The sequence below is a fragment of the Ascaphus truei genome, chromosome 4 (assembly GCF_040206685.1).
Source record: "Ascaphus truei isolate aAscTru1 chromosome 4, aAscTru1.hap1, whole genome shotgun sequence".
NCBI classification, from domain to species: Eukaryota; Metazoa; Chordata; class Amphibia; order Anura; family Ascaphidae; genus Ascaphus; species Ascaphus truei.
This window is the reverse complement of record NC_134486.1, coordinates 207,823,642-207,840,025: the sequence shown is the minus strand read 5'-3', so window position 1 is coordinate 207,840,025 and position 16,384 is coordinate 207,823,642. Positions and strand designations below refer to the sequence as shown.

Below are 16,384 nucleotides of genomic sequence, written 5' to 3'. Positions count from 1 at the left end.
GCGCGCCTCAGCGAGCAAGCAGGGAGCCTGGCCGAGGCCTTACAGAGGCCTCACATTCTCCCCCGGCATTTCATTTTAAATGTTGAGGAAGCGTGCAGGGTGTCTGTAAGGGCCTTCCCCACCCCCTTAGAAAATGTTTCATCCCCCCAGCTTGTGCATTCCTGCTGCAGACTATGACATACACACACTATACTGTGTGTATGTTTAATTTTTATTTGTTCTTACATGAATATACACTCACAAATAAATGTACATCTGTACACACATCTACGTATAGACACACGCATTACTTATACATCTCTGCACACAAACCATATATACGCACATACATACACACATGCATACACTTACCTTCCCATTGTACAGGAGAGGAGACAACCCAGGAGAGGAGGAACTGCGAAGTGAGCTCTGCAGCGTAACCTAATGGCTGGAGTCCGAGAGCCGCTGCACAGAGATCCTTCTCCTCTCCTCTAACCTGAATTGTTCAATTCTGACTGGGGGAGGGTGGGATTTCCACTTTGCCCTCCTGGCCAGCTTTCCCCTGCTTCCAGGTACTGCGGTTGCAAGCCTGTCTTGTTCCTCCAACAAAGTTTAATTTCATTCTTTCATCTAACTTTTGGTCGTTAGCTTCATTTTTTTTTTTTTTTTGCTCGTAGTTTTTCACCTTTTTGTCCAACAATCGTAATTTGTTCTTGCGATATCTCTGGCACATGCCATTTTATTTCTTCTCTATTGTGATGTACCCATTCAGTCTTTTTTTTCTTGTTTCTTCTGGTAATACCCAGCATACATATCTCCATACTTTGAGTTGTCTAAAGCAGGGATGCACAAATGTTTTTGTTTGTGCTCCCCATCCTGCTCTCTTTTTTACTCTCTCCCTCCCTTCTTACCTTTTCTGTGGCATAATTTGACATCACAATGCCATGTGACATCACGTTGCCTTGGCAACGCTTTGCCATTTGACTCTGCACTGTCATGGCGACACGTCACCAGAAGCCGACGGAGAGTTGTGGGGAAGAGTGTGGGGCCTCTGTAAGCGCAATGCCCCCCAGTTCACGCACCTCTCGTATTAAGCTTATGTATTATCTTCGTATTCACAGTCCAGGTTTCACATTAATATGTGAGCACAAACAGAATACACTGGTCAAACACTTTCCTCTTGTTGCACAGTGCAAGTTCCCTTGAAAGTTTCATCCTGTCTTTTTCCTATTGATTTCATTCTAAAGGGTCCCACTCATTGATGGTTACTGGGCAATATTGAATATAACTTTGCGCTTGCTGAGATTCATATGGTGGTCCTGTGACGGTGAGGGGGTAGCCAGGCCATCAATAAAGGTATTATGCCCGGCTGGTTACCTCTGATCCATATTTGGGGTTTTAGAGTGTCAGCTCTTGAACCTGTTAATTCTATCTGCAATGTATGTAATTGTGCGACAATAAAGAATTTTTGTGTTTTACCATCCCAGGAGTTTCAGGGGGGATTTTGCGGAGAAAATCTTATCAAATTGTGCCTAGATAGTCGGGGTCCAGAGTTTCGGGCCAACCCAAAAATTTACCCGGGAGTCAGGTCAGGGAGCCCGGATACATGTAGGCACAAGGCTCCGGTCAAAATTCTGTTCTAGAAACGCTTTTGTGATTCACCGCTAGGACTCCCTGCTTCAGACCAGAAAGGTAAGCGGGGTACAGCGTTGAAAAGTATCCCCCGACTGGTACCAGGGTACCCCCAGTAACCGAGGGATCCCCAGTTCAATGCCCGGTTACCCAGAACCAGGCGGTACTCCAACCATATATGAGGTTTGCAAGGGTTTTTAAGAAACCTAAGTCCGGTTTTTAGTTAGATAGAGAAACAGCCGTGAGAATGAACTGGCACGTTTTTTCATTTTACCCAAAGGATTTAGAAAAAATATGTGAAAAGTATATTTTATTACATGGTGTTTTAATGGTATATTGTATGTCTTTATTTATATAGCGCCAAAAGTGTACTCAGCGCTTCACAAAGAATATAGTACAGGGAATTTTAAAAATACAATAAGTGCAGCAAAAATCAGACAATGGGAGAGGAAATCCCTGCCCCGAAGAGCTTACATATATGCTTATGCACAGTATTAAGAGCTGCGGACTTCCAGGTCCATGGTTCCGAGAGACCATGTGACAACCAAGCTTGGTGCCACCAAGTCTGCTCGGGTCCCGGACATGAAAGCCTCCGAGGTTACTAAGGTGTGAAAGCCATTTGGGCAGTTGAGTTAGCCTCAAGTACTCCAGCCCCAGACTTTGAGGAGTCAGCTCCGCGGGTGGCTTCTGGCTGACAAGTGGCAGAAGTGCCAAGTTGACGCATGCCCTTGTCAGAATCCAAATTCGAGCTTGCCGGCCTAGATAGACGGACAGTGCTCTGGTAGGATTCTTCCCACGCTCGGAATTGGCTGGAGTATTTCATGAATGAATTCTGAAATACTATAAGAAACCCTCAGCCAATCCGGACGAGAGATTCACTGAGATTCTAAGCGCCAGGACGGCAGCGGCAAATTCGAAATCGCCAAAAAATAGCAGCGAGACGGCTTCAGAAATTTCAAGGCAAGACATTTTCTAAGTCTAAGTTCTGAAAATAGAACATAGCGGTCGCGGCTGGTATTGCCTGGCGAAAAGAGTACCAGGACATTTGGTACTATCTCCTGGTCAAGGGATTTTGGAAGCTCCGGAGCAGACACAGGGTGGCGTCGGGAACTTCATGCCTATTTGATTTCCAGGACTTTTCGGGACAAGTCCCGGTCAACTTAAAGACTTGGTTTTACCTCTTTTTTCACCCAGCAAAGTCTACTTTTTTTTTTTTTAGCCTAGACCCCTGTAAGTGTGATTTCTTTTGTATTTTGTAATCCACTTTGTTGTAAATCTGTTTCTAGGGAATAAATGACAATTTGTTTTACTAACTTGTTTTTCTCAGTGAATGATCCCGGTAAAAAGGTGTAAATACCTGGTCTCCTGTGACATGTCCACATTCTTACTTTGAGTTCTCCAAATTGTAGTTGGGGGTCTTCTGAACTTGTGGTAAAAATACATTGTTTCATGTATGTATGCAAATAAGGCAGTTCCATGTGCGCTATCCTCTTCACAGTGATGTGGGTTCAAAATCTAAACTGATCCTTACAGTTCCCCTTTTGCAGCCTTGACTTAATTGAGTGTTCCACTCACTCGCCGAGGCAGACCCAGACCGGATCTCAAAACGAGAAGACAAAAGACAAATTACACCAAAGATGAATGTAAAGAAAAAATTTAAAATCACATAATATCCAAACTTACACTATATAAACAGTGGCTGGAGTTCCACAATGGGAATCCGAAATCCATTAGTGATATTTCCTTTTAAATCAGGCACCAGGGTCTTAGACCAATGCAGGAAACGTGATATGTGATTTTTAAAATTGTTTTTCTTTACATTCACCCCTGGTTTGCTTTGGTTTTTTTTGTCTTCTCGTATCTGTATCTTATCTCCTTATCTCTCAAAATTTGATGGCGAAAAAAGTAGGGGGGAGGGGAGAGATTGGGTGTAATGGCAATATTGCGATAACATCATCTCCCGGAGTGCTGATATGGAAGATTATCTATTATCGCAATATTACAGGATACCGATGGTAAGCGGTGCAGCTTTGAAGCTGCCGCTGCCTCTTTCCTCGAGTCCCCCTCCCTTCCTGCTTCTGAATGCTGACTCGGAGGGTGAGGTGCTTTAGGCAACATGGGAGAGCAGTTGTGCTGCAGCAGGGAAAGGTAGGAACTCCTCTCCTCACTTTCCTTTTAGTATAGCAACATTTCCCCACTCTCCCTGGGACACTTTAACCCTTAGACCATGTGCTCTCTTATTTCTGGGGCACTTGACCCCTTCCTCTCATCCCTGGGACACAACCCAGTCCACCCCTCTCCCCCCCCTAGGAGTTGGACTCTTAACCCCTTCTCTCCTCCCCCTGGGACCCTTAAATCATCCCTCCCGGGACCTAATCCCTTCCTCTCTCACCCCATGGGCACTTCACCCCTTCCTCCCTCTCGCCCCATGGACACTTAACCCCCTTCCTCTCTCCTTGCTGGGCCCTTTAACTCCACCTTGCCATGCCTGCATTTCACCATTTCTCACCTACACTGCTTCAATCACCCTAAAATCCTCATCCCATCACTCTCACCCTGTATGAAAATGTTAAAAATGAATCAAAACTGATTTTCGACAATTCTTGTCAAAAAATCTGTTTAATATATTAGTTACATTTTATATTGTGATAGTGTCACAGGAGACCAGGTATTTACACCTTTTTACCGGGATCATTCACAGCAAAACAAGATAGTAAAACAAATTGTCATTTTGTTCCATAGAAACAGAAGTACACACAGTGGGTTACAAAATACAGAAGAAACACACTTTCTTGGGGGTCTGGGCCACAAATCTAGACTTTCCTGAGTGAAATAAGAGGTAAAACAAAGTCTTTAGGTTGACCGGGCTGTCCTGGAACTCAAATCAGCATGAAGTTCCTGACTCCATCGCTGTATCCGCTCCGGAAATGCCGAAATCCCTTGACCGGGAGATAGTACCAAACATTCTGGTACTCTTTTCAGCTTGCAATCCCAGCCGCAACCTTGACATTTCTGAAGCCGGGTCGCTGCTATTTCTCCCAAGAGTATCTTTTGGTGATTTAGAATTTGCTGCTGCTTTCTTGGCGCTTAGAATCTGAGTGAATCTCTAGACTGGATTGGCTGCTGGCTTTCTTATAGTATTTCAGCTTCATTCATGAAATACTCCAGTCAATCCGAGCGTGGGAGAAATTCTACCAGCCAATCAGAGCGTTGAGTCTATCTAAGCCGGCAAGCACAGGTTCGGATTCTGACAAGGGCATGCGCCAACTTGGCACCACTGCCACCTGTCGGTCAGAAACCACCTACGGAGTTAGGCTCCTCAAAGTCTGGGCAAATGGTAGTCCGATGACTTCCATTCATCCCGAGACATGAGTACTTGAGGCTAAGGCCGTGCTTATAGTGCGCGCGACGGATGACGTCGCTGTCGCCATCTGCGAAAGTTATAAATTAACTTTTGGCGACCTGGCCATTGATTTGGTTCAGAGGCTGTCACGTGGCAACAGCCTCTGAAAAATCACATTTTATCGGCTTCCAAATTTTTGGTTGCTGCCGTCGCGTCGCACTTACTATCAGCACATGCGACGGCAACAATGCTTTTGTTTTTAGGTGACGTCGACAGCACTATAAGCGCAGCCTAACTCCGCTGCCCAAATGGCTGTCACCTTAGTAACCTCGGAGGCTTTCATGTCTGGGACCCGAACAGACTTGGTTGCACCAAGCTTGGTAGCCACATGGTCTGTCGGAACCATGGACCTGGAATACAGTCTTGCTACCAATTTCTATTTATTATTGCATATCAAGCTCATAATACCGTACGCATGCATATGTACTATTAAACACTAAGAAAAAATATGGGAAAGTATATTTTGTTTCAAAGTCCCAAGGTAGAATGAAAAAACGCTTTAGGTTCATTTTCAGGGCTATATTTTTCAAAGTCCTATGAGTAGAATAAAAAAAACACTTAGGTTCATTCTCATGGCTGTATCTCAATCCCTTTGAAAACCGAACTTAGGTTTCATAAAAACTTGCAACCTTATATATGGTTCGAGTACCCCCAGAACCTCTATACTAGTTCTGGGTAACCGGGCATTGAACTGGGGATCCCTTGGTTACTGGGGGTACCCCGGTACCGTTCTGGGAATACCTTACACCCCTGTGTCCTGCTTACCTCTCTGGTCTGTTCTGAAACAGGGAGTCCTAGCGGTGAGTCGCAGAAGCATTTCCAGAGTAGGATTTTGACCGGAGCCTTGTGCCTACATGTATCCGGGCTGCCTGACCTGACTCCCGGGTACATTATTGGGGTGCCCTGCAACTCTGGACCCCAACTATCTAGGCACAATCTAAGACTTTCACCGCAAAATCCCCACTGAAACTCATAGCCTAGCAATCTCTGCTTGCTAGCACCCCATGAAAGGTAAAACACATATACATTCTTTATTGTCGCGCAATCACATACATTGCATGTACAAACAATGGGTTCAAGAGCTGACACTCTAAACGCCCAAATATGGCTCAGAGGTAACCAGCTGGGCATAATACCTTTATTGATGGCCTGGTTACCCCCTCACTGTCACAGATAATGATGGGTTGAGGGGGATTTTAGGGTATGGGTGCAGTGTAGAAAGGTGAAGTGCAGCCATGGAAATGGTTTGGGAAAGAAACCCATCTAGTAAAACCCTTTGTTCTAGTAAATGTAAAAAAATATATATACAGTACTTTTTTTTAAAGAACATTTTATTTAGATTCACTAGAACATTTTCAGACTTTTATTTTACTGAAGCTATCGTGATAAATTTCTTAATATCATCATTAATCCCCCCCCCTGTTGGCAACTGTGTGCATCTGTTACATACACCGTGATGCATAGATGTGTGTGTGTGCGTGTGTGTACACACGTAAGTAGTCCAATATATTGTTACTGTATGTCTTTTTCTTATTCTCATTTACTATTCAATGGAGACAGCACCACAATTAATAATCTCTTTAATGTTTTCTTGCCAGATACAATCTGTGTGTGTTCAATATATCAAGGAAGGAGTTATCATTGTGTTTTGTACAGTATTGTCATATGTAAATATTACATTGCAATATATATTGCCAGTGTTCGACAAATCACCCAAAAATCTACTTGCCACCTAGCCCCGCCCCCACTTTAAAAAAAAGGCGTAAATTGCTACTAAGAAGCGAGTGTGTGACTAGTCGGGTGGGTGAGTGTGTGACTAGTCGGGTGAGTGTGTGAGTAGGGGATGGGAGGGTGAGTAGGGGATGGGAGGGTGACTGGGTGGGAGGGTGAGTAGGTGGGGGGTGAGTAGGTGAGGGGGTGGGGTGGGAGTAGGTGGGAGGGAGTAGGGGGGGTGAGTGAGTGGGAGGGTGGGTGAGTTGTGGGTGGGTAACTGCAGCGTTACATCAGCGCAGCCCCACCGGGAACCCCAAAGCGAGGCTTCCCAACCCCCACACAGACAAGGCCGGGGCCGCCCCAGGGACATCATGAGGCCTCCCAGCCCCCATACATGACAGGGCTGCCCTGAGCCTCACTGCACCCGTAAAGAGCACGAGCTGCGGCGATGTCCCACCTCCCCCCCAGGGCACACTTGTTACCTGGCCTGGGCCCTCCCCGTAGTGGGACCTGCGGACGCTCTGGCCCAACATGATGGGCCCGGCGGCGGATGGCCCGATGGGAAGGGGGAGGCAGATGGCCCGATGGGAAGGGGGGGGCGGATGGCCCGATGGGAAGGGGGGGGGGGCGGATGGCCCGATGGGAAGGGGGGGGCGGATGGCCCGATGGGAAGGGGGGGGGCGGATGGCCCGATGGGAAGGGGGGGGGCGGATGGCCCGATGGGAAGGGGGGGGCGGATGGCCCGATGGGAAGGGGGGGGGCGGATGGCCCGATGGGAAGGGGGGGGGCGGATGGCCCGATGGGAAGGGGGGGCGGATGGCCCGATGGGAAGGGGGGGGGCGGATGGCCCGATGGGAAGGGGGGGCGGATGGCCCGATGGGAAGGGGGGGGGCGGATGGCCCGATGGGAAGGGGGGGGCGGATGGCCCGATGGGAAGAGGGGGGGCGGATGGCCCGATGGGAAGGGGGGGGGCGGATGGCCCGATGGGAAGGGGGGGGCGGATGGCCCGATGGGAAGGGGGGGGGGCGGATGGCCCGATGGGAAGGGGGGGGGCGGATGGCCCGATGGGAAGGGGGGGGGGCGGATGGCCCGATGGGAAGGGGGCGGCGGATGGCCCGATGGGAAGGGGGCGGCGGATGGCCCGATGGGAGAGGGGGCGACAGATGGCCCAAGGAGGGGGGCGGATGGCCCGATGGTGGGGGGGGGGCGGCGACAGATGGCCCTGCAGGGGCCTGTGGCAGACAGGCGCGGAAGGGGCTGGCTGCCGGAAGGGGGAGGAGTGAAAGCGCCAATGAGAGGAGGGAAAGTATTGCTGAGAGGCGAGGGAGGACACTGCTCAGAGAGCTGGAAGCGGGGTAATCTCCCCCAACAACGTGAACCCGCCTCCAGCTTTTTTTTTTTTTTTTTTTTTTGTCCAGCTCGAGCGGGGGACAAACAGCAGCACGAGCAGGGGAAATTTCAGCGCGAGCAGGGGAAATTTAAAAAAACAAACACGTGTGCTGCTTGGGCCAATATTTACTCGCCCAGAGGTTAAATCCACTTGCCCCGGGCGTGTAAATGTATATTGCAATTATCTACAGAGAGGGAGAGAAAATAGTGTCAATTATCTGACTAATATCTGGTGTGTGTGTGTGTGTGTGTGTGTGTGTGTGTGTGTGTGTGTGTGTGTGTGTGTGTGTATACACTATATGTATCGCTATATATAACACTGGGATCTGACTTCAAATTTACGATAGCTGCTCTATTTTAGTGTTACAATATATTTAATGTGAATTATAACAGGTAAGATCATAAGTTGCTGCAGCCATATGTGGGAAGAGGTGCAGTTACTAAAGCTCTGCACTGATTGGCTGATCCCTGGATGATGCCATGGTATTCTGGGACTTGTAGTTAATCTATCTAAATACTATACTACTGGAAGAAGTGCAGTTCTGCAACTCTCAGAAGCCTCTGAAGAGAAGGGAGATCAAATGACAAGCAGCAGCATAAAACACGAGCGCCAGGAGTGGATTGTTAGGCGCTTAGGCGCTTAGGCGACCAGGCACCCAAGATTTTTCTGTGTGCATATGTATACACATGTACAAAGTCTGCAGTCATGGCTCCTCCCTGTACCGGCATTCACCATACTTATTGTAATTCCCGACTCCTCTTAGATTGTAAGACCCCTGGGCAAGGATTACTTTTAGGATTGTATGCTTTAAGGTTTGATGCACTTATTGTATTATATTTTCTTGTGATGTTTGTTTTGTAAAGTCTAGCATACAATGTTGGAGCTATATAAATAAAAAAATATACATGCACACTTACCCTTCAATATATAAATAACCTCAACTACCTGAAGTGCCAGTTTTGCATTTATTCAGAAACATTTTTATAAAGTGTGCACCCGCACTGGTTGTGCTTCAAAAGTACAAGAGAGCATTTTTAAGTGACAGATGTTAACCTCATTTAGCAAAGCTTACTCACTTTGGGCGGAAACTTAATATTCACACTGATTTACAACTTTAGGTAAAACATTTCAATATTCCCCTTGTTTATAATGTAGATAACAGTGAGTGAAGACTCAAACTTCTTATGGAATGTACAGCTGCCTTTTAGACATGGAAACATGGAAACATCTACTTTTAAAGATAGAGGGAGTAATGTGGATTTAGACCCACATACTGTAGTATACACTGATGAAGAGATCACTTTCCATTGAATCTTAATCTGGTCTATTTTATGAATGTTAACTCTTCACGTCGGATAGAATTTTTTCCTAGAGGGTAAACATCAAGCAGGACTTGCATGATAATATATTTCGTTTGTACCATAAACAACTGTCACTGTATTGATGATGTTTTTAAGCCTGGATAAAGTGGATGTATCTCATAGGGTAAAATAAGAACTTATGAATCTACCTCTCCAAGCCTTTGGTCTTTCTGACTTTTTCCGAAGGTTCAACAAAGAATCTGGCCACTCCTCTTACCGTGCACCTCACAACTGGAACAATCTACCTGAGGCTAAGGCCCCGTTGCACGCGTCCGCACGGCTATCTTGCTTGCCGGCGGCGCGTGCAACTCACTGCACCGCGATCTGCGGTCTGCAGGAAACTTTTTTCGGAGCGGGGGGGCGTGACCAAACGGGTCGGGTGGGCGGGGCCATGACGAGTGTCCGTGTGCTGGAGTGACATATCTCCAGTTTAATCGGGTGCTGTAAAGTCCCGTCCTGTCCACCTCTCCCCACTCAATTTGCCCTGAAGCCCCGTCCCCCAGGCCCTGCATGTAAATGAGTGTGAGGACAGTGTAAATACATGTCCCGCTCCCCGAAGCCTCCCCTCCTCCTCTCCTCATTGCCAGGGGTTCTCCCATCCCGTGCATCTGCTTACACTGCAGAGAGAGTCAAAAAGCCGGCAAAAAAAAAAAACAGACCGTCTCCCTACGAGCTCACCTCCTCATTGGCTCATACGTGCACCACGTGACGCGTCAACGCTCCAGAACACCACCTTCTGGTAGCGCTGGCCGGCTGACGCGTCACAGCACGTAGTGAGCCACGGAGGGAGGAGGCAGCGGGGACCAATGGATTGCAGGTAAGGGGCTGGTGGCGCACGCGGCCGCATGCACCACCGGACGCAGTGGGACCGAGCCCTGAGACTCTCAAATCTGCCACCAGTCTAAGTTCTTTCAATTCTAAAGCTGTCTCACACTTTAATCTGGTCTGTAACTGTTACATATACCTGTAACATATTATTATCTTTAACTGTTCACACAATGTCTTTAAATATAAGGTACCGTATAACATTTAATGTAGCCATGTATTGTCGTCATAATTGTGCCCAGGACATACTTGAAAACGAGAGGTATTTCAATATCCTGGTAAAACATTTTATAAATAAATAAAATAATGGATGTCAAGATCCCATACTAGTTAATCAAACTACCCTATGAATGTGGACTAACATGTCTATGTTTAAATGAAAGGTGGCTTCGGAAAGGGCAGCCCTGCTCCTTTGTATTTTTTACCGTTTTAATGGAATCCCTAGTATCAAGATTTGTCTTAAACTACAAACAAGACTTAAATGTAGAATAAAAAATACAATTTCTATATTTGCAGTTGCTAACTCTAGACCTGTGATCTACTCCACAATCTTTTTAATGACCTAGATTATTTAATTTATAGTTGAAAGACTAAGCTATAACACATGTTGAAGGATAGACAACAGAGAGTTGTCATACATGGAACCTTCTAAGGTTTGGCTAAAGTTGTAAGTGGAGTATCGCAAGGATCAGTACTGGGTCCCCCAGCAGGATGTCATTTCTCTCCAGAAGGGCGTGGATAGACTGCAAATGGTTATGCATTTGGGAAACAAGGATAAATAGGCTACTTACAAGTTAAATGGAGCAAAATTAGGTCAGTTCTTAATGGAGAAGGATTGTGTACTGCAGGCATAGTAATAGTGGCCAATGTCATGCGGTAGCTGCAAAGAGAAGATCTTATCTGGCATTAAAGAGTGTATGGATGGAAACAGAAAGCATAATAATTCCACTGTATAAATCATTAGTACGATTACACAAATATGCAGTACAGTTTTGGGTACCACTCCATAAAAATGAAACTAGAGAAAGTATAGGAAGATCCACAAAATTAATAGGGGATTGAACATCTGATTTGAGGAGAGGCTAGCTAAATTGGATTTTAGGGAAAAAAAGGCGTCTTAAGATGGGATATGATAACTATTTAAAAATATATTTAGGGTGTATACAAGGAGCTTTCTTTAGAACTATTCATCCCACGGGCAGTACAGAGCACACAGGGACACCCTTTAAGGTTGGAGGAAAGGAGATTTCACCAGCAACAAAGAAAAAGTGTCTTTACAGTAAGGGCGGTTAAAATGTGGAATTCATTCCCCATGGAGACTGAATGATATCTTAAAAGTTGGACATCTTTTTAAAAAGGAAGGCTATACAGGGATATACCAAATAAGTAAACATGGGAAACATGTTGGTCCATGGAGAAATCTGATTGCCATTATTGTCAGGAGGAATTTTTTTCCCCCTTATGAGACATCATTGGATAATGTTTCCCTTGGGTTTTTGTTTGCCTTCCTCTGGATCAATATACTGTAAATACAAATATAGGATAAGTATCTATTGTCTAAATTTAACATAGGCTAAACTCAATGGACATGTTTTTTTCCAACCTCATCTACTATGTAACATATAAGTCTCAATGGAACTAGGTAAAAACTAACATATTAGGTTTTATATTTTTTCCAATCTCTTGCATAACAGACTTGATACATTTTCAAAACAAAATCTCATTTATTCAATGGAATGCAAAGCAAATAATAGTTGGGAAAATTATTCTGACAACCTTCAGCTTGAATTTACTAATACTGTTAGGTTTTTGACAGTCATAAAAACACCTTCCAGTTCAGGAGATTTGTGATAATAAAAAAACCCACATTGTTTACTTGATATATTATTTAAAAAGTGAAGCAACCGTCAATGGGATATGATAACTATTTAAAAATATATTTAGGGTGTATACAAGGAGCTTTCTTTAGAACTATTCATCCCACGGGCAGTACAGAGCACACAGGGACACCCTTTAAGGTTGGAGGAAAGGAGATTTCACCAGCAACAAAGAAAAAGTGTCTTTACAGTAAGGGCGGTTAAAATGTGGAATTCATTCCCCATGGAGACTGAATGATATCTTAAAAGTTGGACATCTTTTTAAAAAGGAAGGCTATACAGGGATATACCAAATAAGTAAACATGGGAAACATGTTGGTCCATGGAGAAATCTGATTGCCATTATTGTCAGGAGGAATTTTTTTCCCCCTTATGAGACATCATTGGATAATGTTTCCCTTGGGTTTTTGTTTGCCTTCCTCTGGATCAATATACTGTAAATACAAATATAGGATAAGTATCTATTGTCTAAATTTAACATAGGCTAAACTCAATGGACATGTTTTTTTCCAACCTCATCTACTATGTAACATATAAGTCTCAATGGAACTAGGTAAAAACTAACATATTAGGTTTTATATTTTTTCCAATCTCTTGCATAACAGACTTGATACATTTTCAAAACAAAATCTCATTTATTCAATGGAATGCAAAGCAAATAATAGTTGGGAAAATTATTCTGACAACCTTCAGCTTGAATTTACTAATACTGTTAGGTTTTTGACAGTCATAAAAACACCTTCCAGTTCAGGAGATTTGTGATAATAAAAAAACCCACATTGTTTACTTGATATATTATTTAAAAAGTGAAGCAACCGTCAATTGAATAATGCAAAACAAAGAGTAATAGAAAATAGGATGGATGCACTTGCCATAGAAATAATTTACTTTATTATCAACAGTTAAAAACTCTTAACAGAATCCCAATTCTTATTAAAGCGCTGGTATACTTTTATCCACAAATTTCAACGTGTCAATAAAAAAGATAGTCATTGGTCTTTTATTGTATTCTTGTACAGGGAAAAGATAAATCTGATGCCTGTTTCGTGCCCACGCACTTTATCCTTTTAACCTTTTACAGTACTAATAAAGCGAATTACATTTATGGCAAGTGTACCCATTGTTTTCTTTTCCATTCTTCCTTTTTTTAGACTTAATTTCTGTTCTATCCTATCTCCTTCCATGACATTTTCTAGACAGAACCTTAACTTGGGTTGGGATTGGACTTGTTTTTCCCCATAATATTTATTAAATTCTCTGGCTACGTTTCCTTAAGATCTAAAATTCTACTCTCACACCCATGTGTCTTAAAAACTGGAACAGTGTTTTAATCAAATAATCAACAGTCTTATAACTGTTCTTCCGAATCTGTCCCCTCCTGCTATTTTTGGTTGATGAAGGAGATTTTAAGAATCGGAGGCCTGGTCCAACACAATGAGGTGCTATCACAGGTTAATTAATAATCCCCTGTGAAGCAACCTTACTCCAGAATTTTGAAATGTGTTGTCAGTGGACAAATGAAATACTTATTTCTAAGATAATTTTAGACATTTTAGGGATATTTGGATCTCTTGAACATATTAAAATCCAGTATCAATATCATACACTAGCAAATGAAAATATCACTTGTGAGCACATTCACATGTCTCAGACAGGACAGCAACCCTGCTTTTCACCATTATCTCCTAACACAGCAGTGCGCAAACAGGGGGGCGCGAGACGGCCTGCGGGGGGCGCGTGGGTTACAGAGGCCCCGTGCGCTTCCCGAAGGCACTTAAATTAAGTGCCGGGGGAGCTGCAGGGCCACTGTAAACCTTTACTTACCTTGGCTCCACACTCGTCGCCATGGCAACGCGACGTCATGACGCCGGAGCCGAGGTAAGTGGGGACGCGGGGGTGAGGTGACTGCCGGCATGGGGGCGCAGTGGAAAAAGTTTGCGCCCCACTGTCCTAACATACAGTGCTTCCACTGCAGCAAGGTATTCTGGGAAATTACATGCAAGTCAGCACACTGTCACATTTTGCTTCAATTCCATATCCACAATAATTTGACAGTAGACTGATGCATGACCTACTGTACCAAACCTACAGTAAATATGTTTGATAGATCCATAATTCCAATTTTTTTTTAAAATGTTTTGTTTTGGATGTCTATTTATTTTGGTATACTTTTTAATTTTTGTTTTCGCCATGCATAAGGAGGGCGTGCGTGTAAAAATTTAAAGAGGGATATACAATAAAAGGAACATACTATTTCAACTAGCTTGATGCATACAGTACATACTTTCTATTTTCAATAAGCTACGTCTGTGCTGTAGAGGCCTGCAGTTATCTGATCTGCAGGTCATTTGGAACTGAATTTATTATATTCAATAATATTATTCTGTTTTCTATTTCTTCATTCCAGATTCATGTCATCAAGCCAGTTTTACCAAAATTAAATTTCTTATTTGACTCGTCACTTTCGGAAAACAAAGGTGAGGCATACATTTTCTTTGCTTGACTTTACCATAATGCAGAATTCATATTTATTTTTCTTACGATCACACGCAATTTTTCTGAATATAACCATTTTCTAAAGGTTCATGGTCAGGGCTTAAAAGGATGCAAGATGTGGTTTCTACCTTACATTTTTTTCCTTTTGCATATTTACCATGAATAAGACTCATTAGATTGTTGAAACAGCCTTCAGTTTAGTTTGTAATTGATTGTGCGTGCTAATACTTCCAATACTTTTATATATGTAAAGTCTTAAACAAGCTATCATCAGCCTGAATGTTACGTTGGCAAAGAAAAGGCCGGCAATAAATAAATAAAAATCTCTAGTTATTGTAAAAGACGAATTATATTAGTTCTTAAGGGAGATAAGACACCCCATTGTTCTAGAGGGGCTTGCATTTTGTTGCTGACCAGTTTGATGAAGCTCTATTTACAGCATCAATCAACGGATTATTTTCATTAAGCTCTCTCAATAATGACAGTAATTTAGCTATTTATACTAGGGTTAACGTTATTTGAAGATTACACTGCGTCGTCTCCAAATAATGTAAATGTTTTTTTAAGTCCTGGCGCTACTCCTATCCAGAACCTGAAATAGGGTTTTTGCTGAGGAGAGGGAGAGAGAGCGTTATCTCAGATCTATCTTCCCATTTGGTGTATAGGTTAATCTATTTGGAGGTATTAAAGTCAATAGACACTAAATTACTCTCTCTCTCCACCACTAGCAAAAATCTATTGTCTGAATTCGAGATATTCTAGTGTTGGGTATGACGTAAATACTATAACAACAATTATTTCACGGTTTTAAGCTTAACACAGCTTCATGTATATGAAATGAACATCATTTAGGCTGTTGAAATGAGCTAATTTGCATTCAATTTAGAATAACGTCCATTCAAAATACCGCCATGCTTTTTTCCTGGTCAACCTCTTTTGATGTGATGACTACATTATCATTAATGCAGTCTTGGTGATTACTGCATTATCATTAACAGATGTTAACATTATGTAGGTTAACGGAGCTAAGTAAAGGTCGGCCAAAGTCTTTAAGGTGCATATTAGGAGGTCACTTCCTCAAGCTGATACATTTGATGTCATTCTATATGTCACGGGGGAGACTTATAGAGCGGGTAGGACCTCGGTGGCCGGAACAGCAGGGAGCGTGGATAGTTGGGGTGACTGGCTGAGGTCGGTGGCAGGCGGCAAGCAGGGTCGTCAGGGTCACAGGCAGGGTTTGGTGGCAGGCAGCAAGCAGGATCGTCGGGGTCACAGGCAGGGTTCTGTGGCAGGCTTCAAGCAAGGATCGTGGGGGTCCAGGCAGGCGTCAGAAACAGGAAGGCAGGAACAGGGCAGGGGAGCAGGAACTGAAACTAGGGAGCAGGAACTTAGACTAGGGAGCACTTTTGTCTTTTGGAAATGGACCATGAGAACCAGCAGTGGTGTACCCAAGCAAAGAAATCAAAAGCAAGTCTGTTTTTAGAAATTCAAGTCTGAAAATCTGCAGTGGCCCACCCAGAAATGCAGAGAGAGAGATACCAGCCTTGTCCAGGGAATGAAAGTCTGAGAGTCTAAAATGGTGACACCAGGTACTGCAGAAAAATGCAAGGTTTGTTTTTTTATTTTATTTTTTTTATAAGGGAATTACTTCTCAGCGAGAAAATGCACAAATAAATGGATAGTTGGGATCACGGGCTGAGGTCGGTGG

General features: G+C 43.8%; 1 protein-coding gene across 4 annotated transcripts in view; it reads left to right on the top strand.

The window, feature by feature from the left end:
• The window catches only part of TARBP1 (tRNA guanosine 2 -O-methyltransferase TARBP1), a 113,953-nt gene that overhangs the window by 4,414 nt on the left and 93,155 nt on the right, over positions 1-16,384 (top strand). For all 4 annotated transcript variants that reach the window (XM_075596792.1, XM_075596793.1, XM_075596794.1 and 1 more), the window contains exon 3: positions 14,588-14,657. In XM_075596792.1, coding sequence (XP_075452907.1) covers positions 14,588-14,657 — 70 coding nt within the window. The remainder of the gene's footprint in view (positions 1-14,587; positions 14,658-16,384) is intronic.